The sequence below is a fragment of the Xyrauchen texanus genome, chromosome 10 (assembly GCF_025860055.1).
Source record: "Xyrauchen texanus isolate HMW12.3.18 chromosome 10, RBS_HiC_50CHRs, whole genome shotgun sequence".
Taxonomy (NCBI): Eukaryota; Metazoa; Chordata; class Actinopteri; order Cypriniformes; family Catostomidae; genus Xyrauchen; species Xyrauchen texanus.
This window is the reverse complement of record NC_068285.1, coordinates 18,903,254-18,930,867: the sequence shown is the minus strand read 5'-3', so window position 1 is coordinate 18,930,867 and position 27,614 is coordinate 18,903,254. Positions and strand designations below refer to the sequence as shown.

Genomic DNA, 27,614 nt, shown 5'->3' with positions numbered 1-27,614 from the left:
AGCTTCTGTGTTTGATGGGATCATGTATGTACATAATTATTAAATATAAAAGAGGAACCCAGAGTAAAAATGTTCAATTTATTTATTGCCTTGTTGTAGAGGTCATGATGACATATAGACAGTGACAAAAACACATTAACAGAAACTTTGGCAGGCAGGTCATGTGATTCTGAGACAGAATCTTTGTTACAAACACGAAAAACATGCAGATGATTTAATGCAGAGAATGAGGTTGCTCAGAAAAGGTATGACTGAAAGCAACAGGACTATTTGTTCGGTTCCTTAAAGGACACTAAAGAAAACAACTGAGGATCATTAGACAGACACAATGTGCATCCAAACATTTTACAAAACAGATAAAAATTCAGTGTATGTAAAGTTACAAAACAGACTAATTTATCCAATAAGCTGCACACACTGATATGGACTTATGCAGAAAAGAGATTCAATACATCTCTTTTGGATACGAAGACAAGCACATGATACAGTTCAAGTTATGTGGCTGAAAAAGGGTTAAGAGATGAGGGTACTGTATGTAAACAGTTTTATGGTTCTTGGTTTTGGGATCTAGATTGTGTTCTAGAATGTTCTATATGAGCCCTTTGCCTGCTACACTGTCAGGTTAGTCAGACATAAATCAAAGTCACAGTTTAGGGACTACAAAACGAAAAACAGAAACACTAAAAAATGACTAAAACAATAAATTAAAAAATTTGGCCTCGGATTCATCAACGCCAGCTTTAATTTTCCTTATTTTCTCTTTTCTCCAATCTCCCAAGATGTTACGATTAGAAAGATATCCTTTAAAAACATACACATACTAAAATAAATAAGTACTCTTCCCTTTCAGTTTGAGTAGAAAAAAACATTGCATTGTGTGCACAAAAGAGAGGTTGGGGCTATTGGTGATGTTAAAGGAGATAACGCTCATTTGGTTGGTCAATCCAAACGTGTAACTTCACTTCCCCACATCCATCACCTCACAGATATCACTCACACACACACACACACACACACACATTCATACACGCTCATACCCTCTTGTACGGTGATCTTTTAAAGGTGTCCTCAGTAGACCCAGCTCACTGGAACCCACTGCGGTTCATTGCAAAGTTTGTCCACAGCCGACTGCAGTGTCTCAAATGCAAAGTCTAGGTTGTCATTGACAATGATGAGATCAAAGTAGTGTCTGTAAGCCCGCAGAATACGAGCACTTTCATCCACAGTCTTCTTCAGGTCCACGTCCTGAGGGAAAGAGAGAGAGTAGTTTCAGCATGTCTTGAATTAAGCGAGAATCTTTAGGTAATGGATTCAGAGGCGGTTCTAGGGGTCAGTGGATATTCGGGGCTTAGCTCAGTGGCTACATATGGATCTCAGATATCAACAGCCAAAAACAATGGTATTCCTTTGGCATCTGAAATGTATGGATCGTCACAGAATGGGTGTCACACGGCCGTATCCCATCAGAATGGAAGTTCCTCAAATGCAAAAGATCTGATTGCTATGCATATGCTGATCAGCGCCACTGAGGGTTAGTACTTAAACTTCAAAGGCAAACCAATCTTGTGTGCAAAGTCTTTACATTCTTTTCATCTGCATCATACACCCATCACATTTAATTTATTTTATTATTATTATTATTCAGAGCTGACAGATGCTGGACAGGACCTGCTAGGACATTTCTGCACTTCAGAAGGTCTTAAAAGTCTACAGGATTTAGTAAGTTCAACATTGTTTGATGCTAATTCAAACTCTAAATAATTAAATAATAAAAGGTTTAAAGCAATAGTGCACCCAAAATAAAAGACATTCTGTCATCCTTTACACATCCTCATGTGTTGTTCCAATTTTAAAGGATGTCCTGTTCACTGATTTCAATGGAATGGCTGTTGACAAAAACGTTAGTGACTCACTTTTAAGCTTAAAAAGGATCCCAAAGTTTCATAAAAAGTAGTCCATGCAACACTTGAAACATATTCCAGTCAACTCATGCATCAAGTTTCAGCATCTCTTGAAGAGTGAATCTTTAGGTAACAGATTCAGGGGCAGTTCAAGGGGTAAGTGGATATTCGGGGCTTAGCCCAGACCTCTGTGGCAACATATGGGGCATCGTTTAATGTAATATAGGACTTAAATACACTTTATAATTTAAGTTTAAACATTACATCTGTGGTGTTTTTAAATATTACTGAAACAAACGAAAAGGTCCCACTAACTTTCCTCTCAGCCTCGGGTATGCTGGAAGATCAGAAGTTGTGTGCTTATAACACAGTGTAATTCAAAACGTGATTTTAATATGAACACTATTTTTGTCTCTTTAGGCATTCCGTAGTCCAATGCACATTGCGTACAATTGACAGTTTAATAGTGTATTACTGATTGGTCAGGTGTTTTAAATTTAGAAATAAAGCAGGCTGTAATAGGCTAAAACAGGTGATTATGAGAAAAAATTGTTGCTAGATTTGCCAAAGTTTGCGAGGGTCATGGCATCGTTTCTTAATAATTGAGTTTTGCTAATGTACTGGCTAGTAACTTAAAGAATATTCTGGGTTCAATACAAGTTAAGATCAAGAATTAAGCTTTATTGCTAAGTGTGCTTACGTACACAAGGAATTTGTTTTGGTGATGAGAGAAACAAGTGCATACAGAACATTACAGTGAGACACAGAATATAAAACAAGGTAAGAGTATAAATAGACATACAAAGCAATAGGATATATAACAGAATGGCATATGTACATGTACAAGTGGTAATATATGTGCAAGGTGGGTGAATGTACAGTTATTGAATTAAGTATGTGAATTTACCTATGCATATGAGATTTGTATTTATATTATTGCACTGTGGGGGAGTCCTGATGCAGTTTAATTGTTCATGTGGAAAATGGCCTGACGGTAAAAACTGTTCTTGTGCCTGGATGTACTGGCGTTCAGTGCTCTGTAGCGCCGGCCAGAGGACAACAGTTCAAAGAGGGAGTGGACAGGGTGTGTGGGGTCCATAGTGACTCTACCCAAACATTATGCATGTAAACATGATTTTAGTGTGATAAAATCACTTACTAACCTTTTTTTGTGCAAAGTTATAGCCAATTTACAACATTGTTGCCAGGCTGATTTAATATCTAAAAACCTTAAAACCATAAAATGACTGTAAAAACTACAATTTAAAAATTTTTACAGCTCAAATAATACATGAGTTTTAACAGAAGAATTAATGTAAGTTCCTCACTGTAACCAATGTTTCTGCTATTTATTTATTTTTTAAGAAAAGTAGGGAGAAGTCTAAATTAATTTGTGTTAATCAACATTATGCCACAAATGCTGTTGATTGAGCTTAACTTGTGTTGAACCCGGAATATTCCTTTCAATTTTACAAATTCCTCAAGCACATCTGAAGACCTATATACTGTAAATTTTAAAGTACTAGAGAGCATTTTTGAAAGTTTCAAAAGTTTTCAGTGGAGGAAAACAATATTCCAGTGTGGATAATCACACAGCAAAATCAATGCGTTTTCAAACAAAAGCATATTAGTGTGGACATGGCCTCAGATAAGCCAGATATCCAGTGCAACACAGAACTGGATAATCAATTCTGTTTGTAAAACTATATTTTAGATTTTACATTCTAAAGACAATGTGAATGGTGCTTGCTCGTGCAAAAGCCATTTTTGCTACACTAGGGTGTTGCAGGTGGTTGCTAGGCAGTTTCTAGGGTGTTATTATGTTACTACGCAATTGCTAACTTCTTCTGAGTGGTATTAAGTGTGCTGCTAAAAGGTTGCTACACTGTTCGATGTGGTTGCTGGGGTGTTGCTAGGAGATTGCTTAATAGCCCAAAAGACAAAACAGCCCACGTCCCAGTCCCTATGATATTTTCGATATAGTCCCAAGAAACATGGAATTTTTTCACCAGTTTTATCATCCGCTAGGTGAAAATCTTAAGTCCAATGGCTTAGAAAATACTAGCAATCCTCTCTTCGAAAATGTGCACTAATTCAGGTTCCGTAGGACAAGCAGTACGGCACGAGTTCCAAGACAAAACTTAGTACTAACTCAAAGTATGAGCAACAGTAATAAAGAAGCTTGCCTAAACAAGCACCACTAATCATTTCGAGAAAACTCACTCCGAGCTGTTTGGTAGTGATTCCAGCATCAACCACAGCTTTGTGCATTGCCTTCAGTGTGTCAAACTCTGGTGCTGCGATGAACACAACATATGGCATAAACTCTGCTGTTTTCAACACCTTCAGAGCCTGAGGAGAGATCAGGAGAATGCTTTTGTAATATGAATATAAACCAGATATATACATAATTATTAAGGGCTTCGTTTGCACATAGAAGCTTTTAAGGTGAAGTTTGTCATTTCTGATTGACTAGTGGCACCAAAAAAGTTTTCATTTTATTCAATAAATGAATTGTATGTGGCATTAAATGTCAAGAACTTGAGTAGAAGTTTGTTAAATCACTCACCTGAGGATTGACATCTAGAATACAGGTGCGCCCGGTACTGACCACCTCGTGGATGGAATCGATTTTAGTGCCATAGAGGTTGCCATCATATTCTCCGTGTTCCAGGTAACGGCCAGCCTTAATGTCCATCTCCATCTCTAACTGTGTTTCAAATCTATACGACAGACCATCTAGCTCATCATCACGGGGCCGCCGAGATGTGTCTGAGATTTTGAGACAGAGGCAAAAAGAGAGAATGTTAAAAAGAGAAATGGGTTAATATATACAGTAGACACTCAGTTATTGGTGATATTTTCTGGGAGGGAGATTCACAGAGTACTTACGTGGTACAGTGGTACCAAAGCGGGTGGGATGTAATACAACTAGTCTGTTTTTTAAGCTACGACGGCCCACTCCTTGTGCTCCAATCAGAACGAGGGTTTTTCTCTGAAATGGTGGCATATGTGCTACCTCTTCATAGATTTGAAGTTCATGTCGGTCAAATTCTTCAACAAAATCAATCAAGAGAGGGAGAAAAATGTGTTTAAACAGACATGGATTGGTGGATTAAATCAGTCAAGTCAAAACGCAAGATGAGACATATTTTAATAATCAAAATTCAAACGAGACTTTGAGAAACTTTATTTAAAGTTCATATAACTAAACATCTGGAAAATGTATCAGGGGCTTACCAGCATTTTTAGCTGTAAGATACATCATCTTCTTCTTCTTTTTCCCAGTCATTGTTCCACACAGGATTCCTAAAAGGCAAGACAGAGCAAGAGAGAAATTATGTTATGTAATACTATATTTGGCCACTAGAGGGGATTTCATCTGTATTGTCTGTTGGGTTGTGGCAATGTTATTAAATAAATGGTTTGGTATGAAATTTCCATGGTAACCACAGTTATTGCCAAAAAAAAACTATAGTTACTATAGATATTGTTACTGTAACAGTATATTAAATTAATATGGGATCCCTTTCAAACAATTTAAAGGGATAGCCCTCCCAAAAATGAACATTCTCCCATTATTTACTCACCCTCATCCCATCCCAGATGTGTATGTCTTTCTTTCTTCTGCAGAACACAATTAAGGTATTTAAAAGAATATCTCAGCTCTCTAGGTCCATACAATACAAGTGAATGGTGACCAAAAATTTGAAGCTCCAAAAAGCATGTAGAGGCAGCTTAAAATGAATCCATATGACTGAAGTGGTTTAAAGGGATAGTTCACCCAAAAATTAAAATTCTCTATTTATTTGCTCACCCTCATGATATCCCATGAGTGTTTGACCTTCTTTCTTTACCAGAACATATTTGAAGAAAATGTGAAAAATATCTTTGCTCAGGGAGTTCAAATGTGATCGTATCGCTTTAGAAGACATTAATTTTACAGCTGGTGACATATGGATGACGTTTATGATGACATTGTGATTTTTGGGGCTTCAAAAAAATCAGATCACCATCCACTTTTATGGACCAACTGAGCTAAGATATTTGACTAATTTTATTCACGTGTTCTGATGAAGAAGGAAAGTCGTACACAACTTGGATATCGTGAGGGTGAGTAAATAATGAGAGAATTAACATATTTGGGTGAACTACCCCTTCAATCCTTGCCTTCTGAAGTGATCCAATTAGCTTTGGGTGAGAATACTCCAAAATGCAACTCCTTTTTTATTATAAATCTTTGAGGAGATTTAAAGTTTTGGTAACATTCACTTGATTTTACGGACCTACAGAGCTGAGATATTCTTCTAAAAATGTAATTTGTGTTCTGCGAAAGAAAGTAACACACATGTGGGATGGCATGAGAGTGAGTAAATTATGAAAGAATCATTTTTGGGTGAACTATCCCTTTAAGAAGCCTTCAGAACCTTTCTGACATTTTGTTTTGATGACAGTGGTGGCTGCAGTAAATATAATATTTTTGTGACACTGTGGTATGTTTTTGTTAGGGACTTTGTTTAAAGTGTGTTTACTTGTGTAGAACTGTATATGCTACTTCTGGTGAGTGTTTCTGAGTATTCCAGTGTGTCACCTGTTCCATCCAAGTCTCTAGGAACAAATGCTTTTCTCTTTTCTTCCAGGAACTGACTAGGAATCAGCCCGGTAGCTCCTTCCATCAAATGACATGCCTAACAGTCAAAACAAAATCCTCAATCAAATACAATATCCTCATCCCAGCAAACAGACCAATGCAAATCAGTTCAGAAGAGGCCAGTAAAGACCACGAAATATATCACACCTGCCACCAGTTTGGGTCTTCCCGGTTGACAATCTGCAGGATATCACCCCTTTTGAAAGCAAGCCCCGCCTCTCTGCATGGTATTAGATTGTCATTGGATGGATTGTAGTCAAAATGTGGTTGCACGAACACCTGTGAGACACAAAACAGGTCAGATTTGTCTAAACTCCAAAAAGCACTTAGCATGATTATTATATTCACTGACGTATTACATTTCCAATTATTTACCAATCAGCAAATGACTTCTGAAGAAAAATTACAATTGCACAACCAATACACACTCTGTCTCTCAGGAAAGTTTAAACTCAAGCTGATGGGATTACAGAGAAAATGATAAAAGCCTACTGGATAAAGAAAATTAGGAATAACTTCATTTAAGATCACTTGCAAAAAGTTTATTTTTAAAGGGAGAGTTCACCCAAAAATAATCTCTCATTATTTACTCACCATCAGTGATGTACACAGACCTAAGCAGGGGCAGGTGCAGAAGGATAAATAAAAAAAAGGCACTGTTTTTTTTTTTAATATATATATATAATGAGTAGTATTTATGAATACTTAACCAATTTATTTGCTTTGTGAGTATTTAACCATTATTGTATATATATATATATATATATATATGGCTTTGGCTGAACCTGACAGCTTCAGTTTATGTCAATATTCTATATAAGACTAATTTAATGTCTATCACTGAAAGCGACGCGACCGCACCCCTATAATTAATAAATCTGTCTAAACTGCAGGTGCACAATATCGGAAATGCGGTAACAGTAGAGTTTTATTCTTTTGATGAATTTACAGCACAATAAAAGGAGTTTACTTTTTATTTGACCTGTTACTCGTCTGAGTTAACGGCACTTCGACGCTCCGGGGTGAAATCAAAACTGCATTGCATTTTCTGCTTCCTTGACGAGCACTGCTGCGGGAGGGGACCCCACTTGAAAGCTCGTTCAAAACAAAAGTAAGAAGATAAATCTTTTAAAGATAAGACTGTTAGCGAAGGGTACATTCAAACGGTAATGCCATGTTTCCTACAGGAGTACCCCCTACAAGGCTTTGCAGTTTGGAGTGAGTACAGGTGAAACTCAAAAAATTAGAATATCGTGCAAAAGTTCATTAATTTCAGTAATTCAACTTAAAAGGTGAAACTAATATATTATATAGACTCATTACAAGCAAAGTAAGATATTTCAAGCCTTTATTTGATATAATTTTGATGATTATGGCTTACAGCTTATGAAAACCCCAAATTCAGAATCTCAGAAAATTCGAATATTGTGAAAAGGTTCAGTATTGTAGGCTCAAAGTGTCACACTCTAATCAGCTAAACACCTGCAAAGGGTTCCTGAGCCTTTAAATGGTCTCTCAGTCTGGTTCAGTTGAATTCACAATCATGGGGAAGACTGCTGACCTGACAGTTGTGCAGAAAACCATCATTGACACCCTCCACAAGGAGGGAAAGCCTCAAAAGGTAACTGCAAAAGAAGTTTGATGTTCTCAAAGTGCTGTATCAAAGCACATTAATAGAAAGTTAAGTGGAAGGGAAAAGTGTGGAAGAAAAAGGTGCACAAGCAGCAGGGATGACCGTAGCCTGGAGAGGATTGTCAGGAAAAGGCCATTCAAATGTGTGGGGGAGCTTCACAAGGAGTGGACTGAGGCTGGAGCTACTGCATCAAGAGCCACCACACACAGACGGGTCCTGGACATGGGCTTCAAATGTCAAACGCCTTACCTGGGCTAAAGAAAAAAGAACTGGTCTGTTGCTCAGTGGTCCAAAGTCCTCTTTTCTGATGAGAGCAAATTTTGCATCTCATTTGGAAACCAAGGTTCCAGAGTCTGGAGGAAGAATGGAGAGGCACACAATCCAAGATGCTTGAAGTCCAGTGTGAAGTTTCCACAGTCTGTGTTGGTTTGGGGAGCCATGTCATCGGCTGGTGTTGGTCCACTGTGCTTTATTAAGTCCAGAGTCAACGCAGCCGCCTACCGGGACATTTTAGAGCACTTCATGCTTCCTTCAGCAGACAAGCTTTATGGAGATGCTGACTTCATTTTCCAGCAGGACTTGGCACCTGCCCACACTGCCAAAAGTACCAAAACCTGGTTCAATGACCATGGTATTACTGTGCTTGATTGGCCAGCAAACTCGCCTGACCTGAACCTCATAGAGAATCTATGGGGCATTGCCAAGAGAAAGATGAGAGACATGAGACCAAACAATGCAGAAGAGCTGAAGGCCGCTATTGAAGCATCTTGGTCTTCCATAACACCTCAGCAGTGCCACAGGCTGATAGCATCCATGCCACGCCGCATTGAGGCAGTAATTAATGCAAAAGGGGCCCAAACCAAGTACTGAGTACATATGCATGATTATACTTTTCAGAGGGCCGACATTTCTGTATTTAAAATCCTTTTTTTATTGATTTCATGTAATATTCTAATTTTCTGAGATTCTGAATTTGGGGTTTTCATAAGCTGTAAGCCATAATCATCAAAATTATATCAAATGAAGGCTTGAAATATCTTACTTTGCTTGTAATGAGTCTATATAATATATTAGTTTCACCTTTTAAGTTGAATTACTGAAATTAATGAACTTTTGCACGATATTCTAATTTTTCGAGTTTCACCTGTATAGGGCATAGGGAGGATCACATGCGATTGGTCTCCACCTCTGATCGCGCGCTCTTAAAGGTACCTCCGCTTATTTTGGTTTAATACACCTGCGATTTACCAAGAAGTCTGATAATAACACATTATTACTGTTATTGTGAGATTATGAGGATATTAAAAAATATATATATTTAACAATTTTAATGTAATTATAAAAATGTCTCCCCTTTTTCTGGACGACTGGACTAAAAGGGCACCTTTAGATTTGTGAACGAAAGGGGCACGGCTTGTGATATCCACCCTCATGATATCCAAGGTGTGTCACTTTCTTTCTTCACCAGAACACATCTGAAGAAAAATAGATAATCATCTCAGCTCGGTCCTTAAAATGCAAGTGAATGGAGATTTCTCTTTTGAAGCTCCAAAAATCACAGAGAGTCAAGATAAACGCCATCCATACGACACCAGCTGTTAAATATAAATATAAAATGAAGTCTTCTAAAGCAACACAAATGCTAACTTTAAAAAAATAACTTTTTAAGTACTTTTTTACTCTAAATCATGCTTCCATTCTGCAGTGGTATGCACGTGTGACGTAATCGTATTGGCATTTGAAATACGCGAGAACTGACACACGTGCAACACAGCCGGAAGAGCAGCGCTGTTTACAACTGTGTAGGAGGAACCCTGCTTTGTTGATTTTGGTTTAGATCTGTATTTATCTGTTCTTTACTCACAATTATGAGTTTGTGTGCTTATCCTGGATGTCTCTACAGAGAGGAGAACGTGTGATTACATCTGTATCCATGGCAACAGATTACATCACAGAGAGACCACCTGGACTCCATCCTCTTGTGTAGCCTAACGGAAGTGATGATTTAATAGTTAAAAAGTACTTAAATATTTATCTTTTATTACTTTAAAAGACATACATTTTACACTCGTAGCGATGACGTTTATTCTGACTGTTTGTGATTTTTGGAGCTTCAAAAGAGAAATCTCCATTCACTTGCATTTTAAGGACCTACTGAGTGGAGATATTCTTCTATTTTTCTTCAAATATGTTCCGATGAAGAAAGAAAGACATGCACACCTGGGATGTCATGAGGATGAGTAAATAATGAGAGAATTTGTATTTTTGGGTGACCTTATCCTTTAATAGAGATAACCAGTACAAACAGATCCTCTTATTACATAAAGTTTGAATATACGGAAGTGTGAAAGAGATTAGAGATCCTTAGAGGGCCTTAATATTATTATTCATAAAAAACTCACATTTTGGTTGTTCCTCACTCAAACCTATTATATAGCTATTAATATAGTATACCCCACAAGTTGCATTTACTTATTTCACAAGATTGTCTTTAGCCATAATATGCTTTCAATATATGGAAAAGAGCAGCGTGAAATTTGTGCAAAACATCTCCTTTTGTCTTCAACAGAAAAAAAGTCATACAGGCTTGGAACAACATGATATATTTTCCTGTTCGGGTTAACTATTCTTTTAAACACTCTGAATCAAATATCTATACCTACCTCTCAAAGTCTTTGATATTTAAAAGTGTGACCTAGTTTCATTTACTTCTTTATATGTGATCATTTGTTCATATGTGAATTCCCTAATAAAAGCATTATATAAATTATAACTACACACATTCACAGAAAGAGAGAGAGAGAGAGACGTGTGTCAGATAAAAAAATATCAGAAGCCATGTAATGAGATTGAATATTGCGTGTGTGTGTGTCTTGCCCCAGATAGCATGTGGAGTGTTATTAATAGGGCTCTTAGGGATCTTTTATCACAAAGCATCATGGGATTTCACAAATGGACAAATTTGTGGAGCCCTGAGGATGAAAGTCAAATGTGTTGGTATGCACACAAGTGCAAAAATTTGCATGTGTACATTTGACACTGGGCACAATTTCACAAAGGGAGATGGACAGAGAGAAAAAACTGGTGAAATTATCTGGTTTAAATGGTCTGCATGAATATCAGAATTAATGTCTACAAATGCATATATTTGTTTTTGCAGTGTAATTTTACACATATTTGCTTGCATGCATAGGAGTGTGTGTGCATGTGTGTGTGTGTGTGTGTGTGTGTGTGTGTGCACGTATGTGTGTACCTGTGGTGGTGCTGGAGCATCTCTATAGCTGGGCAGTATTTTCAGTGTTATTCCTCCACTACAATCTTTCAGCATCTCCTGAAGCTCAGTAGGATTATTGCCAACATCCTTCCCATTCACCTCCTTTATGACATCTCCCACATGTAGCAGCCCCTGCCGGTCAATCAGCCCTCCATGAAGAATCCGAGCAATAACCAGGTCCCCCTTGTCCATTCGGAAGGTCACACCCTGGGCAAACCGATAACATGAGTAATGACATGAATACAGACACTCTTTGACGCACCTAGAATACATAATATTAACACATTATCCTGTGTGTTTATCAGAGTTTATGGATTAGATGCTGACTGAAATTATGATTGAATGAGATTATAAGTAGTGATTGATGTTACATGGCCAAACCTAATACAAATGTATGTATTGTCATAAAAGTTCACACACACACCAGTGGTTCTCCTGCTTTCTTGCGGATACCAATCATCCTGACTGCATCAGCCTGCAAGAGAGCATTGTTCACTGCCGCATCGTTGGTTACTTCAGGAGGGGGTGGGGTCTCATAGCATTTAGATGCCACAATGTCATGGGCCTCCAGAAGAGACTGAAACAGAAACATTAAGAAAAAAAGATGAGATGAGACAAATCAAGAAGAGAGGAAAAGAGACAAAATGAGAAGAGATAGTTGAAGAGACAAGATGAGAAGTCAAGATGAGACGAGAAGAGAGATGAGAAGTGAGAGATGGTATGAGACGAGATAAGACAAAGATAGAAGAAAAGATGAGATGAGAAGGTATGAGAAGAGATGTTACAAGATGAGAAGAGATGAGAAGGAAAGAAAAAAAGAAGAGGAGACAAGATGAGATAAGAAAGAGAAGGCATGGGACAAGAAATGAGAGACGGTAAGAGAAGAGATCAAACAAAGGTACAAGACAATATGAGAGGACAAGGTATGAGAAGAGAAGGCACAAGATGAGATGAGAAGAAAAGAGATTAGAAGGGAAAAGACAAGAAGAGGAGATGAGAAGAGAAGGTATGAGACGAGAAGACAAGAGAAGTTAAAGTACAAGATGAAAATGTATAAGAAGAGAAGTTACAAGATGAGACGAGACAAGAGGAGAAGAGAAGAGACAGTATGAGATCAGATGAGACGAGAGGAAAGAAAAGAGAAGTTAAGAGTTGAGAAGAAAAAGTGAAAGAATGTATGAGACAAGATGAGATGAGAAGACAAGATGAGACAAGAAGAGAAGAAAATAGACAAAAGGAGAAGGCCATAAGTGAAAGACGTTACAAGGCCAGATTAGAAATAAAAGTAGGAGATGAGATGGAAAGATAAGGTATGAAGAGGATGTCAGGAATAACAAAAAGAGAAGAGACGAGATAGTATAAGATGAGATGATACGAGAGAAGATGAGAATAGATTAAACAAGGACAGAAGGTATGGGACTAGAAGACAAAAGAAGTGAGAGAAGGTACGAGACTAGATAAGACAAGAAATGAAGGTGCGAGCCAAGAAGAGAAGATACGAGATGAGAAGGTACTAGATTAGAAGAAAAGCGAAGAGAAGGAAAGAGAAGAGACATAAAGATACATGATAAGAAGAGACAAGGTTTGAGTAGAGAAGGGATGAGATGAGAAGAGAAGGTACGAGAAAAGAAGAGAAAAAAAAGAATGTTTGAGATGAGATGAGACAAGTAGGTACGAGATGACAAGAAAAGTGAAGGCAAGGTACGAAGAGTAAAAAGAATGTACAAAAAGAGAAGGTCTGAAAGTCGAGAAGAGACAAGAATGTACCTGAAAGTGAGGTTCCTGCAGGATTTTAGAGAGTTCTGCTGCGCTATCATCTCGTACACTCAGTCCGCTGATGTCACCCAGAATCTCAGTCACAAGCTCAACATTATTCTCTTGTACTGCCTCCAACTTCACATCCTCCAAACGTTCATGAGCCTGAAGACATTCATGATCATTTCTCAATTAGTTCATCAATAGGGTAATCAATAAATTGATATGTGTGTTTAGTGACTTCTTTCTGAAAATGTTTAAAACAATTGTCATGACACAACTGTGAATAGTTATTAAAACATGACAACATTCACATAGTTTTATTCAGTCTGAACCTCATTAGCTATTTACCTATAAAACTATAGTAAAACATAGAATAAAATGAGTGTTTTACCTTGGCCAGTGAGCGTACGATAGGGCTCTCCATGATGCCTTTGAGGAAGATGAGGTCAAGGTCTTTAGCCCCGGTGGTGGAGGGCAACTCACCCAGGTTTTCCAACACCTGCTGCATTGCTACACATGTACAGATAGAGAGGATTGTTATGACATGCCATAAACACACCTGCAAACCAACAAGCGATACACCAGGGTAAAAGCTGGCAAAAGATTCACCTGTAGGATTAAACAAATCAGAATATCACATGGCTAAAATATGATTCCTCCCTCCCTGGTAGCAGTATAGAAGATAGTATCATATATCATCATATGTGTTTATCTATTCTTTTGTGTTCTGTGTTCATTTGTTCCACTGAGCTCATGTCCTGAGTGTGTGCACTGAGGTGTGGTCTTCTGCAACTAAAAAGGACTTGTCAAAAATTCAGGTTGCGCAAAATAAAGCAGCAAGAGTGGTTCTAGCCTGTTCAATTAAAACAAGTAGAGATCAGATGTATTCTACTCTTTCATGGCTCACTTTAAACCAAAGAATAACAGTTACTTTAAGCAGTATGATATATAACACATTGACAATGAAAATGCCTATTTCTCTGTTTAATCAAATAGTGTATTGTAAGGGAAATAATGGTCATATAATGACCCCCTATCCAAAAACAAATTTTATGAAGAAAACCGTTCTGTATAGAGCAATAGTCATCTGGAATAACATTCCCATTGAAGTTCGTCAGCTTTGTAATAAGCTGGCATTTAAAAGAAGTCTAAGGTGTTATGTGTCGATGTAGGTTTTTATATGTTATGATTAAGGTAATTGTAAATAACATGGTATTTATATTTAGTTTTATGAATCGAAACTAGATTGTATGTAGGTATGAGTGTGTGTTTGTGTATGTATGTACATATATAAAATGTATATATTGTTTACTGTGATGATTAAATGTGTTGTTGTTGTTGTTGTAATGTAATTTTTTAGAATGGAACCCAGGAAGACTAGCTGATGGCACAGACTTTCAGCTAATGGGATCCTAAAATAAACAAATAAACAAATAAACTAATACATTGAAACACGTAGATCTAAGTTGTCTGAGTTTGTCCATTTGTGGGTTTACTTTGCTATAGTTTGGGGACAAATTTGTCCCCACAAGTGAGCTAAATCTGACAAAACCTTCATTTGGGGACATTCTGGGACTTCCTCAGTTGAAAAAGCTATTCATAAATAAAGAAAATACTGTTTTGTTTTGTTTTTTATCCAAAAAATGCAAAGTTTTATTTCAGGGGTTTTTGAATTTGAATGTTTTGACAGATGGAGTTTGAATTGTCAAAAGATTCCATTTAAAGTTTGACCCGTTTGAACACTCCGCCATTGTAAGTCTATGGAATAATTCTAAGATTTGATTGCCCGCTGTTCATAAACTGTTAGAGCGCAAGGTTCTCCAAGTATTTTTCTCAATAATTTTTTCCATAGACTTCATTAAATCCTTAAAAAATAATAACAAATTTATATTGCTAAAGCCATGAACCAAACCAACCAGCTCTGAGGTGAATCACAACACTGCAAACTTAGTTTTGAAGCAACAAAGTATTTGAAAATCTGACAAAAAGAGAAAGCAACAAGACTGTGTACTTACTGTCTTTCATGGGGGCATTACCTACACAATCTACATTCCCATGAAGCATTACGAATTATGTAATCTAATATAAAACTAAGGACATATATAAAACTATTGACTTCAGATTGTTGATTACAAGTATAGACACAATACAGTTAATGTTTTTTGATAAATATTTTGATATACACAAATACAGTATATAAGAAGATTGAGAGTGAAGGGAGAATCATCTTTCAAAGTGAGTCATGTGAGTGGGCGGTCGCTACCAGACTTGTTTGGCAGCAGTTCACTGATTGGTGGATCTTTCTCTGCTGGACCACGGGAAGTGTAGTTGTTCACCAGGAACTTATTTTTCTCTCTGCTTTTCTCCCCAATTTGGCATGCCCAATTCCCAATGCTTCCTTGTGGTGGCCAGTTACTCGCCTCAATCTGGGAGGCGGAGGACGGATATCAGTTGCCTCCGCTTCTGAGACAGCCATTATTATTAACATATCATTACTGTTAACATTGCAGTCCATGCACAATTCACCACTTGCCCCATTGAGAGTGAGAACCACCATATTGTGACAATCAAGAAGGTAATCCCACATGACTCTACCCACCCTAGCAACCAGGACAATTATTTACTGAGGAAGCCTGGCTGGAGTCACTCAGCATCTTTCCTTGCTGAGCTACCCATGTCCGCATTCACCAGAAATGTTGCAATTAAACATGAGCTCATGGTAAGCTGGTCTTTAAAGGTTTAAAAGTTATCTGTAAAATCAGTTAGTCTATGGAAAAAATGTATGGCATTTTGACTTCCAGAACCAGACTGTTGCACACTATTCTGATCAGTTGGAAAAGTTATAGAACAGTCTGCATATACAGAACAATCTTAAGGTCTGAGCTGCATTTGGTGGATGTAGCTTGAAAGCTCTGGGAGGAGTTGTTAACTAGTAATTTTGGCCTTGGTTTAGGGATTTTGGAAAAACCCTAAACCTTGTCTATAGAATAACAGTATGTTGAGTTTGTCAAGCCAACATAATAAATAGATTTTATTTTGTTTATTCATAGGGATGGTAAGACCACACTTTAACACAGTAATTGACAAATCTCCCTCATCTCTACTCCACACACAACCATTTTGCGAGGCCAAGCGCTCATTGAGTCATGTGACTACACAAGTCATAGCCTGCAGTAGTGTAATCCATCTGTGACAGTATAACAGAGCAGAGTGTGTGTGTGTGTGTGTGTGTGTGTGTGTGTGTGTGTGTGTGTGTGTGTGTGTGCACGCACACATTTAATCTCCATCAGGAAACAATAGGCGAGACAACAGATCAATATTTAACCTGAGTTCAGTGGTTCAATTCCACTCACTTAATTTAGGTCAGACACTCAAGCAGTCCAATAGCAATAGCAATAGCATCAGCAAGCTTGGACATTTTACTGCTGTTCTATTGCTAATATGTCACAGAGTGCAATGTACCCTGGGGCATCCCTTATTTAGCTGAACAGAGAACATAATAGATGAACAAACAGAGTTATAGATAATCTAGGAATAAATAAAAGTGAAAGCAAATTAACTAACTCTGAACTCCCTGTAATAAAAGCATACTGTCAAATTTATCACATTCTGTAAACTGCACTTTTATTTGGTATAGGTTGAAGACCTTATTAGAGGCATTACTGTGTTTGACAGTTAAATTACAGCTTTGGCACATATTGTTGTTACACATTGTGTTTAATTACACAGCTGATTTAATGAACTAAATTCCATGCACATGGTGAGAGAAAAATCTTACTAGGAAACCATCCCGCATAACACACACACACACACACACACACAGCGCGCGAACGGAGTGCGGTTGGCAGTTTTTTGTGAATTCTGTTCTGATTTTTATGCTGGCTTTACACAGACATAAATGTAAACGTTTTTTATCCTGCTTAAAAAGACAAAAACAGCCTTCAAGCCATTGTTAAACTATGCTCAAAAATGACTGGTGTACCTTTATGTAGTTTAACTGTATTTTATGAGCAACAGGTGAAGAAGGGCTTATATCATGGGAGATGAAACACATCCCTTGCACTCTCAGTTCAAGCTTTTGCCCTTTGGGAGGTGTCTACGTGGTGTAAGGTGCCTTACAAATCGATGTAAATTTTCCTTTATGCCTGTGGCTATTGGACTATGTAATGGGTGATATCAAAGTTTATTTTCATTATTATAGTATTTTTATGTATGTCTTTATTTATCTTTAATATTTATTCTCAACGTGTGATCTGGTATGCTGTATTCTTGTTTAGTTATTGTGTGAAGCACTGCTGTAGCCCTACATTAATTGCCCTGCAGGGATTAATAAAGTTATAATAATAAAAAATTAAATATCACATGAATGTATGTCTCAGATTTATAATAGTACAGCTTCTTCAAGCCCAGAAGGTAAATAACCATGAATGAACAATGTACATTTTAATAATGGATAACGTTTTAAAAACATCAGAAGTCTAAGTTTATTGAGCAACAAATTAGTATCTGAGTGTTGAATGAATCTTGAGTGTAAGTTCCATTTAATTTGTCCACAGTCAATTTATCTCTTTCTCTCCAATTAAGTCTTTTACTCTGATTCTTTGCTCTCTTTTTTTATAAACCATGACTCGGTTGCTACTCCTGCTTTGCATTCAAACTCTGAATGATTTGAGGACTACTTTCTAAACATTTGCCATCAAAATGGAACAAACATGACATAAAAAAAAACACACCTCTCAAACCAATCCTACCAGCTACAACTCAACATGTTTGGATCTAAATAAAATGTGCCACTACTTGGCAGCACACAAATAACCCCTTGATTTGTTCAGATTGTTTCACACCCTCATCACTAAGAGGTATGAAATCTCCTCAATGTTGTGTGAAATGCAAATTTGAACACACAGTATAATTACAGAATAAGAAGTCTGTAAATTTATGAAAATGTATGTCTAACCTCCGGAAGAGTCTGCTCCCTCAGGGACCTCTGGCACCCCCTCCCCAGTTTCTCCAATCCCCCTGGCATCCGAGTTAGAACTAGCTCCATTTGAGAATGTTTCGTCTACTGTTAAAATCATTCCTGTCGTAACTATGACCTCCGCACAGCTGAACTCAATGAAAGCTACGCAAATACTGGCTTGCCCTCAGCCAATAAATACAGTGACTAATAGATAGAGAAATACGTGGACAGAAACTACTCTCTACTTGGGTAGTTTAAGCTGGCAAGTACAAAAGCGAAAAAAAGACAGAAAAAGAGGCGAAGAGAGATTCAAAGGAAGAAAGGAGAGCCTTCCACATGCCTGCAAAACACAGATGTGGACACATACATACATACATACATACACATAGATCCTCTTTTCTAGCACTTCACTGTAACATTCCTCCCTCCAAACACCTAATCCCACAATCCTCTCCTGCTGTTTTAGACTCCGCCCCTTACATCAGAGACTGCCCATCACCCAGTTAAGCCCCCCACTGCATCTTACATAAGTGTTCTTGTATAAGCTCTGTAACAGGGGGACTGGTGGGCCAGAGATATAGATATAAGATATCTAAGATATAGATATCACCCACACTTATTGCACAACTTTCTGCAGTTGCAACTCACTTTCTTTGTCTTGGTCTGCACAGTGTACTAGTATGTATACTGTCTACATCTACATTGAGTTTACTGTGCATTTGAAAATTGTGCAAAGCATGTCTGTCTATCCATCCATTCATCGTGTATGTAAGGGGTTCCTGTAGCTCAACTGGTAGTCGTGGTGCTAGCAATGGCAAGATCATGGGTTTGATTTCCAGGGAACACACAAACAGATCAAATGTTTACCTTGAAAGTACTGTAAGTCGCTTTGGATAAAAGCATCTGCTAAATGCATACAGTAAATGTACAGGTAATGTACTGTATGTATGTTTGTACCTTTCGATTTACATTTCTCATTCCATGACCATAAGAGTCAACAAGACTCAGAATTCCAATCAATCTCATGATCTATTGATTGACAGTGGAGTAGGAATGAAAATGTATGTCTAACCTAGGAATGAGTCAGGTAGGTTTCTTGAGGGACCATTATCAACCACTAGCACTAAATACATTCACATTTATACATCTTGCTGATGCTTTCATTCAAATGCTTTCATAACCTATGTATGAATTTTATCAGCATGCCCGTTCCCTAGGAATCGAACCCTTGATCTTGACAATGCTATTGTCATGTTCTATTAGTTGCGCAACAGAAACATTTCAATTTATGTTCAAAATGCAGATTTCTATTTAACATGCATCTTATAAATATTTATGCTATCTGGAATGTGTATACATATTTGGAAATGAATGCTTTTCTGAGCTAAATCTAGAAACTGGGCATTTATTTGCATGATTTATTTTATATTTGACATCCAATAATGTAAAGATTTTCGTTTGTATCAATCCACTCATTTTAATTCCCTAATGACTGTATCCGTAACAATGAAGGAAAGAACAACAATCTTATACAAAACAAAGTTTATCATGCACTATCCAGATTAAGAAAGACAGATATCCAGAGAATGCATATATATATATATATATATATATATATATATAAGCATTCAGAGCACAAACAAAGGGCTGGTCTGATGCAAGTCCATATGAAGGCCATGTTTAATAATGATCCAGTTATCTCGTCTGTTCTCAGGTCAGTTTGTAGGGGCATCCAGCGATGGTAGTCACTCTCCTGCACAGCTGTGCCGTAAAAGGATACGATATGTCCCTAATCCAGTCGCCCTGCCCCCACATCTCTCTCTCTCTCTCTCTGTACCTCCCCCAACTCATGCCAGTGCCTTCTGTAAATCTGAGATGGATTTTAATCTCAATACAACCACAGTGGATTAGGGAATCCATTATGAGTTTGTTGAGGAAAGACTAAAAATTCCAAGCATCAGGTGTGTAAATGACTCTTTGTAGAAGCGGGAAATAAAGAGGTGGTGATGAATAATGCCAGAGGGCTGAGATATTTCCAGTAATGGTCCATATTTTGATATGCCCAATTCCCACTACTTAGTAGGGCTTGTGGTGGCTCGGTTACTCACCTCAAACCGAGTAGCAGAGGACAAGTCTCAGTTGCCTCCGCTTCTGAGACAGTCAATCTGCGCATCTTATCACATGGCACATTGTACATGGCACCACAGAGACTCACAGCATGTGGAGGCTCATGCTACTCTCTGTGATCCATGCACAATTTACCATGCACCCCATTGAGAGCGAGAGCCGCTAAATGTGACCACAAGGAGTTTACCCCATGTGACTCTACACTCCCTAGCAACCGGGCCAATTTGGTTGCTTAGGAGACCTTGCTGGAGTCACTCAGCACACCCTGGATTCCAACTTGCAACTCCAGGGGTGGTAGTCAGCGTCAATACTCGCTGAGCTACCCAGGCCCCCCCGATAGTACATGTTTTTAACATGTTCTGTTTATCACAACTTTGAAGAAGGACAGTAGTAAGTTTAGAAACTGATGTTGAATTTAAAACTAAAGCTTTTTTTCTAGCATTAGCAGTTTTGTCAATTATGTACTTCTCTTTAACTTTCAGAACAAAAAATATGAACAAACAAGTCAATCAGGAGACACTGTCTTAGCAAATTAGTTTTAATGGACCATAAACACACAAACCATCACTGGCTTTCGGGTACAATCTGCAGTCGCTGAAAAAGCCCATTGTCTTTTAAGGTATTAGGCTCTAAGACAAACTCAATACCTCAAGTTTGAATACACGTCATGGGCAAAGTTATCATAGAGGCATTATCTTTGCAACTTTGTTATAATTTTTTAGCAACCACAGAATGTACAGCTAAAAAATTAGAGAATTTATTTAGTAGTTTAGAATCTATTTAGTACTATACCCTACATACACCATAAAAACATAACCAATCAAACCCAAGTGAAGGCTTTGATTTCCCAACAAAGGTAAGTAAACTTTTTGCTCAATGTTAGTGTTACTTCAATGTATAGGCGTGTCCCAAACTGCACACTTCTGCACTATAGAGCGCAACATTCTGGTTCCGGTAGACTTCCATAGACTAAAGGTTTTGAACGCTAACTTATAAACCTTTAAAGACAGACCAACCATAAGTTCCAAGGTTGTTCATCACTGGTATTTGCTTCCGCTGAAGCCATCATTCTGCATTGTTTCAACTCATTATTCCATTGTTTAAAAAACTGTTTTTAAAGAATGAAAAATCTACTCAGTCTCATGATATCCCAGATGTGTATGACTTTCTTTCTTCACTATGAAAAATTTGAAGAAAAATATAAAAAAATATATACCGGTAAGTACAGAAGCTAGGTTGGTTTTGGTTTAGATCTGTTTTTATTGGTTTCTTTACTCAAAATGGTGCATTTGTGTGCTTATCCTGGATGTCTCAACCGTGAGGAGGACGTCCATATCATGGCAACGCGAAAACGTCACACGAGAGACCACGTGATTTCCACTCTCTCATGAAGTTTACCGGAAGCAATGATTTAGAGTTAAATAAAATACAGTACTGCTGGAGTCATATCAATTATGTTTATGGTTGACTGTCTGTGATTTTTGGAGCTTCAAAAATCTGATCCTCATCCACTTGCATTTTAAGCCCCTACTGAGCTAAGATATTTTCACATTTTCTTCAAACTGAAGAAAGAAAGACATACACACCTGGGATATCACTAAGGTGAGTAAATAATGTTAATATTAAAATTTTTGGGTGAACTATCCCTTTAATAGCTGAATTCACAATGAACATCTAAATTACCCATGGTGCAGCAGAGAAAGCTTCACTAATCAGAGAATTGCAGGCAACGAAGCCCACGAAATCAGCCCAGAAGCCAGCGCACATTCCCATAATGCAATCTGAATGACACAGATGGGTCGGTCTCTCTGCACTCACAAACTGCTTGTATATCTGTGTATATTGAAATATTTCACAATAAATGTCAACTATATTGTTTCTATATTTCTAATCAACAAACAAAAATCAATACCGTAGGCCTGTCGCGATTATTATATAAACGGTTATCTGATCTAACCGTGATTATTGGGCATTCAAATTCCAGTAACATTTTAATGCCCAAATAAGGGAATTTAAGCTAATATACTGTCTAAAGGCCATGAACGGCACGATTGTGTGTCATTTAGTTGAACTCTGCGTCCGAGCATCACTGAGCTGCACCACTGAGGTCAACCAGCTCTTGTCCTGAAGACGGCGTGAAACGCTCTGATGCGCGCGCTGTGAGCAGAGGCTCGCGCCAAACTGTTCACCTTCATTACAGAAAATAATATCAGATCAGCTGACGTACAAGACACCTCAACATATGAATTATAAATATAAAAATGTTCATTCTGAATACAAATTTATATACATCGTAAGGTCTGTGCATACAACTTAATTCACCTTGTACAGTTATTCACTGTGGTTATGTAATTGTTATGTGTTAGATAATACTGTTTTTATCAGTACAGTAACTTAATTTACATGATTCAACAAACGTTGGTAAAATTAACATTTAATATAAAAATAACAGTTAATTCCTATGCATATATATGTATGATCATTTTTAATATGTCATGCATAATTACATACATAAATATCACCTGTCAGTCATTTACGCCCTCTTGGGTTTAGGCATAAAATGATGGCTGCTGGAACACTTTCGGTGGCTTCACTTTTCTGATTGTACGTCCTTTATATTTTCCTTTCTGTTTCTCTGTCCTTGCCTATAAGTTTTTGTGCTGTGCATTCCTGTCTTGCTGTGCTGCTTTCCTTTTTACGTTAATAGCTTTGCTTTCTATTTATTCCAGTTTGCTCCAGTCACTGTTGGTTTAATTTTTCCACAGCACCGACGGTGTTGGACTGCCCTCCTGGTTTTGACCCTAGTCTGCCTCTGATTCTGTGTTTGCTCATTCCCTGGCTGTGAAGATAAGGACTGTTCTACAGTTACCGACCTCTTCCTGTCTCAATCTCCATATGCCTGAGCCAGTGGCGGCTGCTGGTCTTTCAAAGAGGGGAAGCTCATTTTCTAATATATTAAACTTGGTAAAACTGAAACAAGGAATGTGGTGTATAATTGTGTGAAATGTATTATGCAAATTGACTAGCAATTTCGCCAAACAAATATAAAGAAATAGGTTGCAGCAGTTTGTCTTTTGACTACACTTGAGAAATCGCTTCAGTGACTTCTTATAGTACAGATTCGCTGTCAATCAAAAGGAGATGCAGTCTTTCGACAGATCCTCCAATCATCACGCGGAAGCCCGGAGTCCGGGCCAGCCCACTCCTCATTCACCCCCAGAGACGCTGAGCGTCCGTGGGCGGGACATAATCGCAGCATTTATCCAATGACCGTCTATTTTCGGAGCACTGAAAAAACTGTTCAGAGCAGCCCCATTGAAGTCAATGGACGCTCGGCTTCAACAGGGAAATGCACTGACGCTACGGGAATGTATGAGAAGTAAATCGAGTCAGCCGACCTGCTATATGTAATGTAGCTGATTCTGAACGAACTCGTCTTCGAGATGAACGTGTTCCAACGCATTTTTAGTCAATAAATTGTTTACACAATAGTACATATTTGACCATTATTTTTTTGACATTATAGGGAAGCTGAGCTTCCCTTGCAGTCTTAAAGAAATCCCCACTGGCCTGAGCCCTTCTGGTTTTTCTGCGGATATTCTTCCTGTTCTCCCAAGTTTTTTGGCTTGAGGTTTTTGTTTGATTCATTAATTAACTTTTGTTCACACTCTGCACTTGGGTCCTCAAAGTTTATACACATTTGGTATGTTTTAAATAAAGATTTTGATATTTAGTAAAAATTGTGTCTGTATGGATTGAATGCCAGTACTACTTGTGTCTTTATAAAAAACTAAAAAAATCTAGTGTAATTTTAATATTAATTATGAATGAATGAATAATTAAATTAATAAAGTTAATAAGGATTAATAAGCTTTTTACAGTAACAGCACTGTATTACATAATTACAGTAGCATTTAGTTACTGTAAAACTGAAATAAGTTTATGGTACTGTAAATATCAATTACAGTAACGTACTGTCAACAGTGTTGCCAGTACGTTACTGTAAAAACCATTTGAAATGTCTAACAGTTTAGCTTATGTTTTAGTAGCCTTTAATATATGAAGAGAAACCATGTGGACATATCGGACCAACAAATAAACTCTAAGAACTCTTCCAAATGTGTATGTACACAATGCAATAGTTTAAGTACTGCCAAGCCAATTGAACTACCGACAGCAGTAAGTACTACTGCAGTAAAGATATTTCAGGTTGCAGTGATTCAGGATTCCAATGGCTATAAAAATGAGAGCAAAACACTTGTAAATAATACCAGATTGTATTAGTCCTGAGAATTTGTAAATTCAGTCATCGCTGCATACCCCCAGCACCGAAAAATGAATGCATGTTGGTCTGTCTTATAACCTGATCACCCAGACTGATGAAACAAGGTTGAAATTAACCAGCCTTATAAATTATTATATTTTTTTCTGTCTACAAATATTTAATGCCATTGAAATTCTAAATCACTGGCTTCTAAGACAACTCTAAATCACTTGCAGTCTTATATATGGTAACATAACTGTAGGTCAGATAAGTACACTCAGTCTCTCTCCTGCTCACTTCACCAGCTCTACCTGTGATCATGACTGCCAATCAATGGGACTCCGGCTGCGAAGACAATGCCACATTCACTAATACTGTCGATGTAAGTGACTGAGATAAACATTCACCATACACAAGAAGCACACATACATTTACACACAACTCACTTGTGGCTGATGTTGTTCCCTCTCCCTCCTCGAGCTGCTATACACTTCTCATCCACTGCTCCAGGAGAGTGCCAAAACTATTGAGAGAGAAAGACCATTTAACATTGATCACACAGACTTACACACAGTTCTCATGTTGGGTCAGAACGGAGACAGTCACTGCCAGACACAGTGAGGTCATTGTTGGAGCTGTCATTCGAGTTCAGGAGGCAGTTGGCTGGTTTGTTGCGTTAAAGGCATAGTTCATAAAAAAAAATGTATCGTCATAATATTGACATTTAAAACTTTCTTTTTTTTTGTGGAACACACAATATATTAGGCAGTATGGTTGTCTCAGTCACCATTGACTGTCATTCTATTTTATTTTTTTTTTTTTTTTTCGATAAAATTAAAGTGAAAGGAACAGAGACTGAGATTTTTTATTTGTGTGTGTCCATGAAGGAAAGAAAGTAATCCTGGTTCCTCCATTTAAAACCATTTTAAACAGCATTTTGCTATTTTGTTTTTTATAATTATGACCTGATATTAATTGAGAGACTATACAGAATATTTGTACTTTTAAAATTGAATTTCTCACAGCACAGGACCATTTGAAATTAACTACTAAAGGCTAAATTAGATTAAACATGGTGAAAAAATGGTGACAGTCACAGAACTTAAGGATTTAAACATTCCTTAAATATATTTATTTACATTTTAACCTAAAATATTTGTTTATTGAAAAAACTCCATGTACATGTTATATGTCCACTATTGTATATCACACACATTTATTTATTCATTTTTAATACTGTAATATGCAAATCATTTAGTATGCAACTATTACAGAGGATCATAAGACAAAGAGTTTTCTCTTCAAGCACAGATGATGTCACATTGTATATTAGGCATTTTACAAGATATATAAACATAGATACACAACATATATGTTGAATTTAGCTTGTAGCTTCAGTAAATACCCGTGCTATTACTAGAAATTCTCTTTACATGAACAAGTTACTATTATTAAAGGCACATGTTTTACAAAAATCTCAAGACAAAAATATTCTGAGTGCCAAAACAAGAGCACCAAAAACCACAATTGATAAAACAAAGAGCAAAATGTACTTAGAGACAGCCATTAAAGTTTGTATAATAGTCATTACGAATCTCTTAGTAAAGCTGAACTAAGAAAAGGGGGCTGGTAACCTGGATCTGCCAAAAGCCTAATGTCCTTTCCACAGCATGCACTGCTGCTGAGGTCTGAAGAAATGCTTGATAATTAGTGAACTTGATGGACTGCACACACAGCTCATCTCTCAACAATGTGTACTGCACATTACCCTGCAGACAACCCCCCCAGCACCACCACCACACACACACACACACACACACACACACACACACAAATATATAGGTCAGTTTGCATGGTGATGTGCTCTGCAAATAAGAGGATTACATTGATTGAGCCATGTGTTACAGCTAAACAAAAGCATAAAGCAACAATAATATTCATTCTCCTCTTCCTAATTCTCATTTTGAATCTAGGTCTTTCTATTAAATATGAACAACATCGATTAATTGCAGTTTCATAATTAATGAAATTGTTTTATTATATAATGATGCCCATTTTTGTCAGGTGGGTAGGGGGAGGGCAAAGGTTATAGATTACCAAAGCTGTTTCATACTTAACAAACATTCACATGTACTGTAGAAACTAGAGATGTCTTGCTCTAAAGATTTCTGTCATTGCCAGGTAATTGAAGCCCCGCCCCTTTGGAACCCCAAGTCTGCCCCGTCATTACGTACAGGGATTCCCCGGTCTCTTCCCAGGAAATGTGTTGTTTTCACAGGCAGATGTCCAATGCCCACGGTCTAATTGTGAACTAAAATATATATTTTATACCCTATATTTGTCCAACCATTCACATGAGCAAATGTGTGACTTATTTGCACACTAGGACATTTTTTTTTAATTGACAGCCCGCTTTAAAACACACAATAGGGGCCGACAAACGCTCAACTCACGAGGACGTTTAATCAATGTGCCATTCCAACAGAAAGAGATTCATATAACCAACACAATAGAAGCAAATTTGACTGCAAAAAATATCCAAAATATATATAGGCCTATATTTTTTGTATATAAATTTTGCCTCGCCATTTTTGTTATTTATTCAAAGCACGGAGACTTAACCTGTTCCACCTGAACCATGACAGGACACTGGATAGATGGGGAGAGACTCATGTCACGCACAGAGAGATCATTCATAAAAGACCGAGCCTGATGCAGTACACACACACACACACATTGCGCGTGCACACACAACACACCAAAAGAGGAGTGCTTGGAGGGCTGGACATCCGAACTAAGTCAAAGTAATTTCTCACAAAAGTGTCTCTCTCCGCACATATAGTGTGACATTTAACTGAAGCACAACTTGCCCTCATTCTCACTTCGCAAATAATTTGCTCTCTGCACTCACCTTGTATTTGCTAGGTTAATCCGAGTCGTCCCGGTCAGATATCCAAAAGCTTTCAGTAGGCGTAGGTCCCGTGGCTAACTATTCGGACACACACAATGCCAATCAAACGCTAAACCACGGTTTTCTGGTGACGTC

At 37.6% G+C, this 27,614-nt stretch overlaps 1 protein-coding gene across 5 annotated transcripts; it reads right to left on the bottom strand.

Moving 5' to 3' along the window:
- Positions 1-64: 64 nt before the first annotated feature.
- On the bottom strand, positions 65-27,553 carry LOC127650724 (protein PALS2-like). 5 transcript variants are annotated; one of them, XM_052136323.1, is made up of 14 exons: positions 27,480-27,541; positions 25,015-25,091; positions 24,880-24,913; positions 13,609-13,727; positions 13,227-13,379; positions 11,884-12,036; positions 11,439-11,666; positions 6,700-6,831; positions 6,493-6,589; positions 5,142-5,210; positions 4,794-4,955; positions 4,471-4,673; positions 4,125-4,253; positions 65-1,245 (listed from the first exon to the last, which is right to left on the bottom strand). In XM_052136323.1, the coding sequence occupies exons 3-14, from the start codon at positions 24,887-24,889 to the stop codon at positions 1,069-1,071; spliced, it is 1,632 nt and encodes a 543-aa protein (XP_051992283.1). In that variant the 5' UTR covers positions 24,890-24,913; positions 25,015-25,091; positions 27,480-27,541; the 3' UTR covers positions 65-1,068. The 5 variants fall into 5 exon arrangements, with proteins under 5 accessions (XP_051992283.1, XP_051992285.1, XP_051992286.1 ...); XM_052136325.1 differs by lacking the exon at positions 24,880-24,913 and having other exon boundaries at positions 27,480-27,553; XM_052136326.1 differs by lacking the exons at positions 24,880-24,913; positions 25,015-25,091; positions 27,480-27,541 and adding an exon at positions 22,827-22,953.
- Positions 27,554-27,614: the final 61 nt, after the last annotated feature.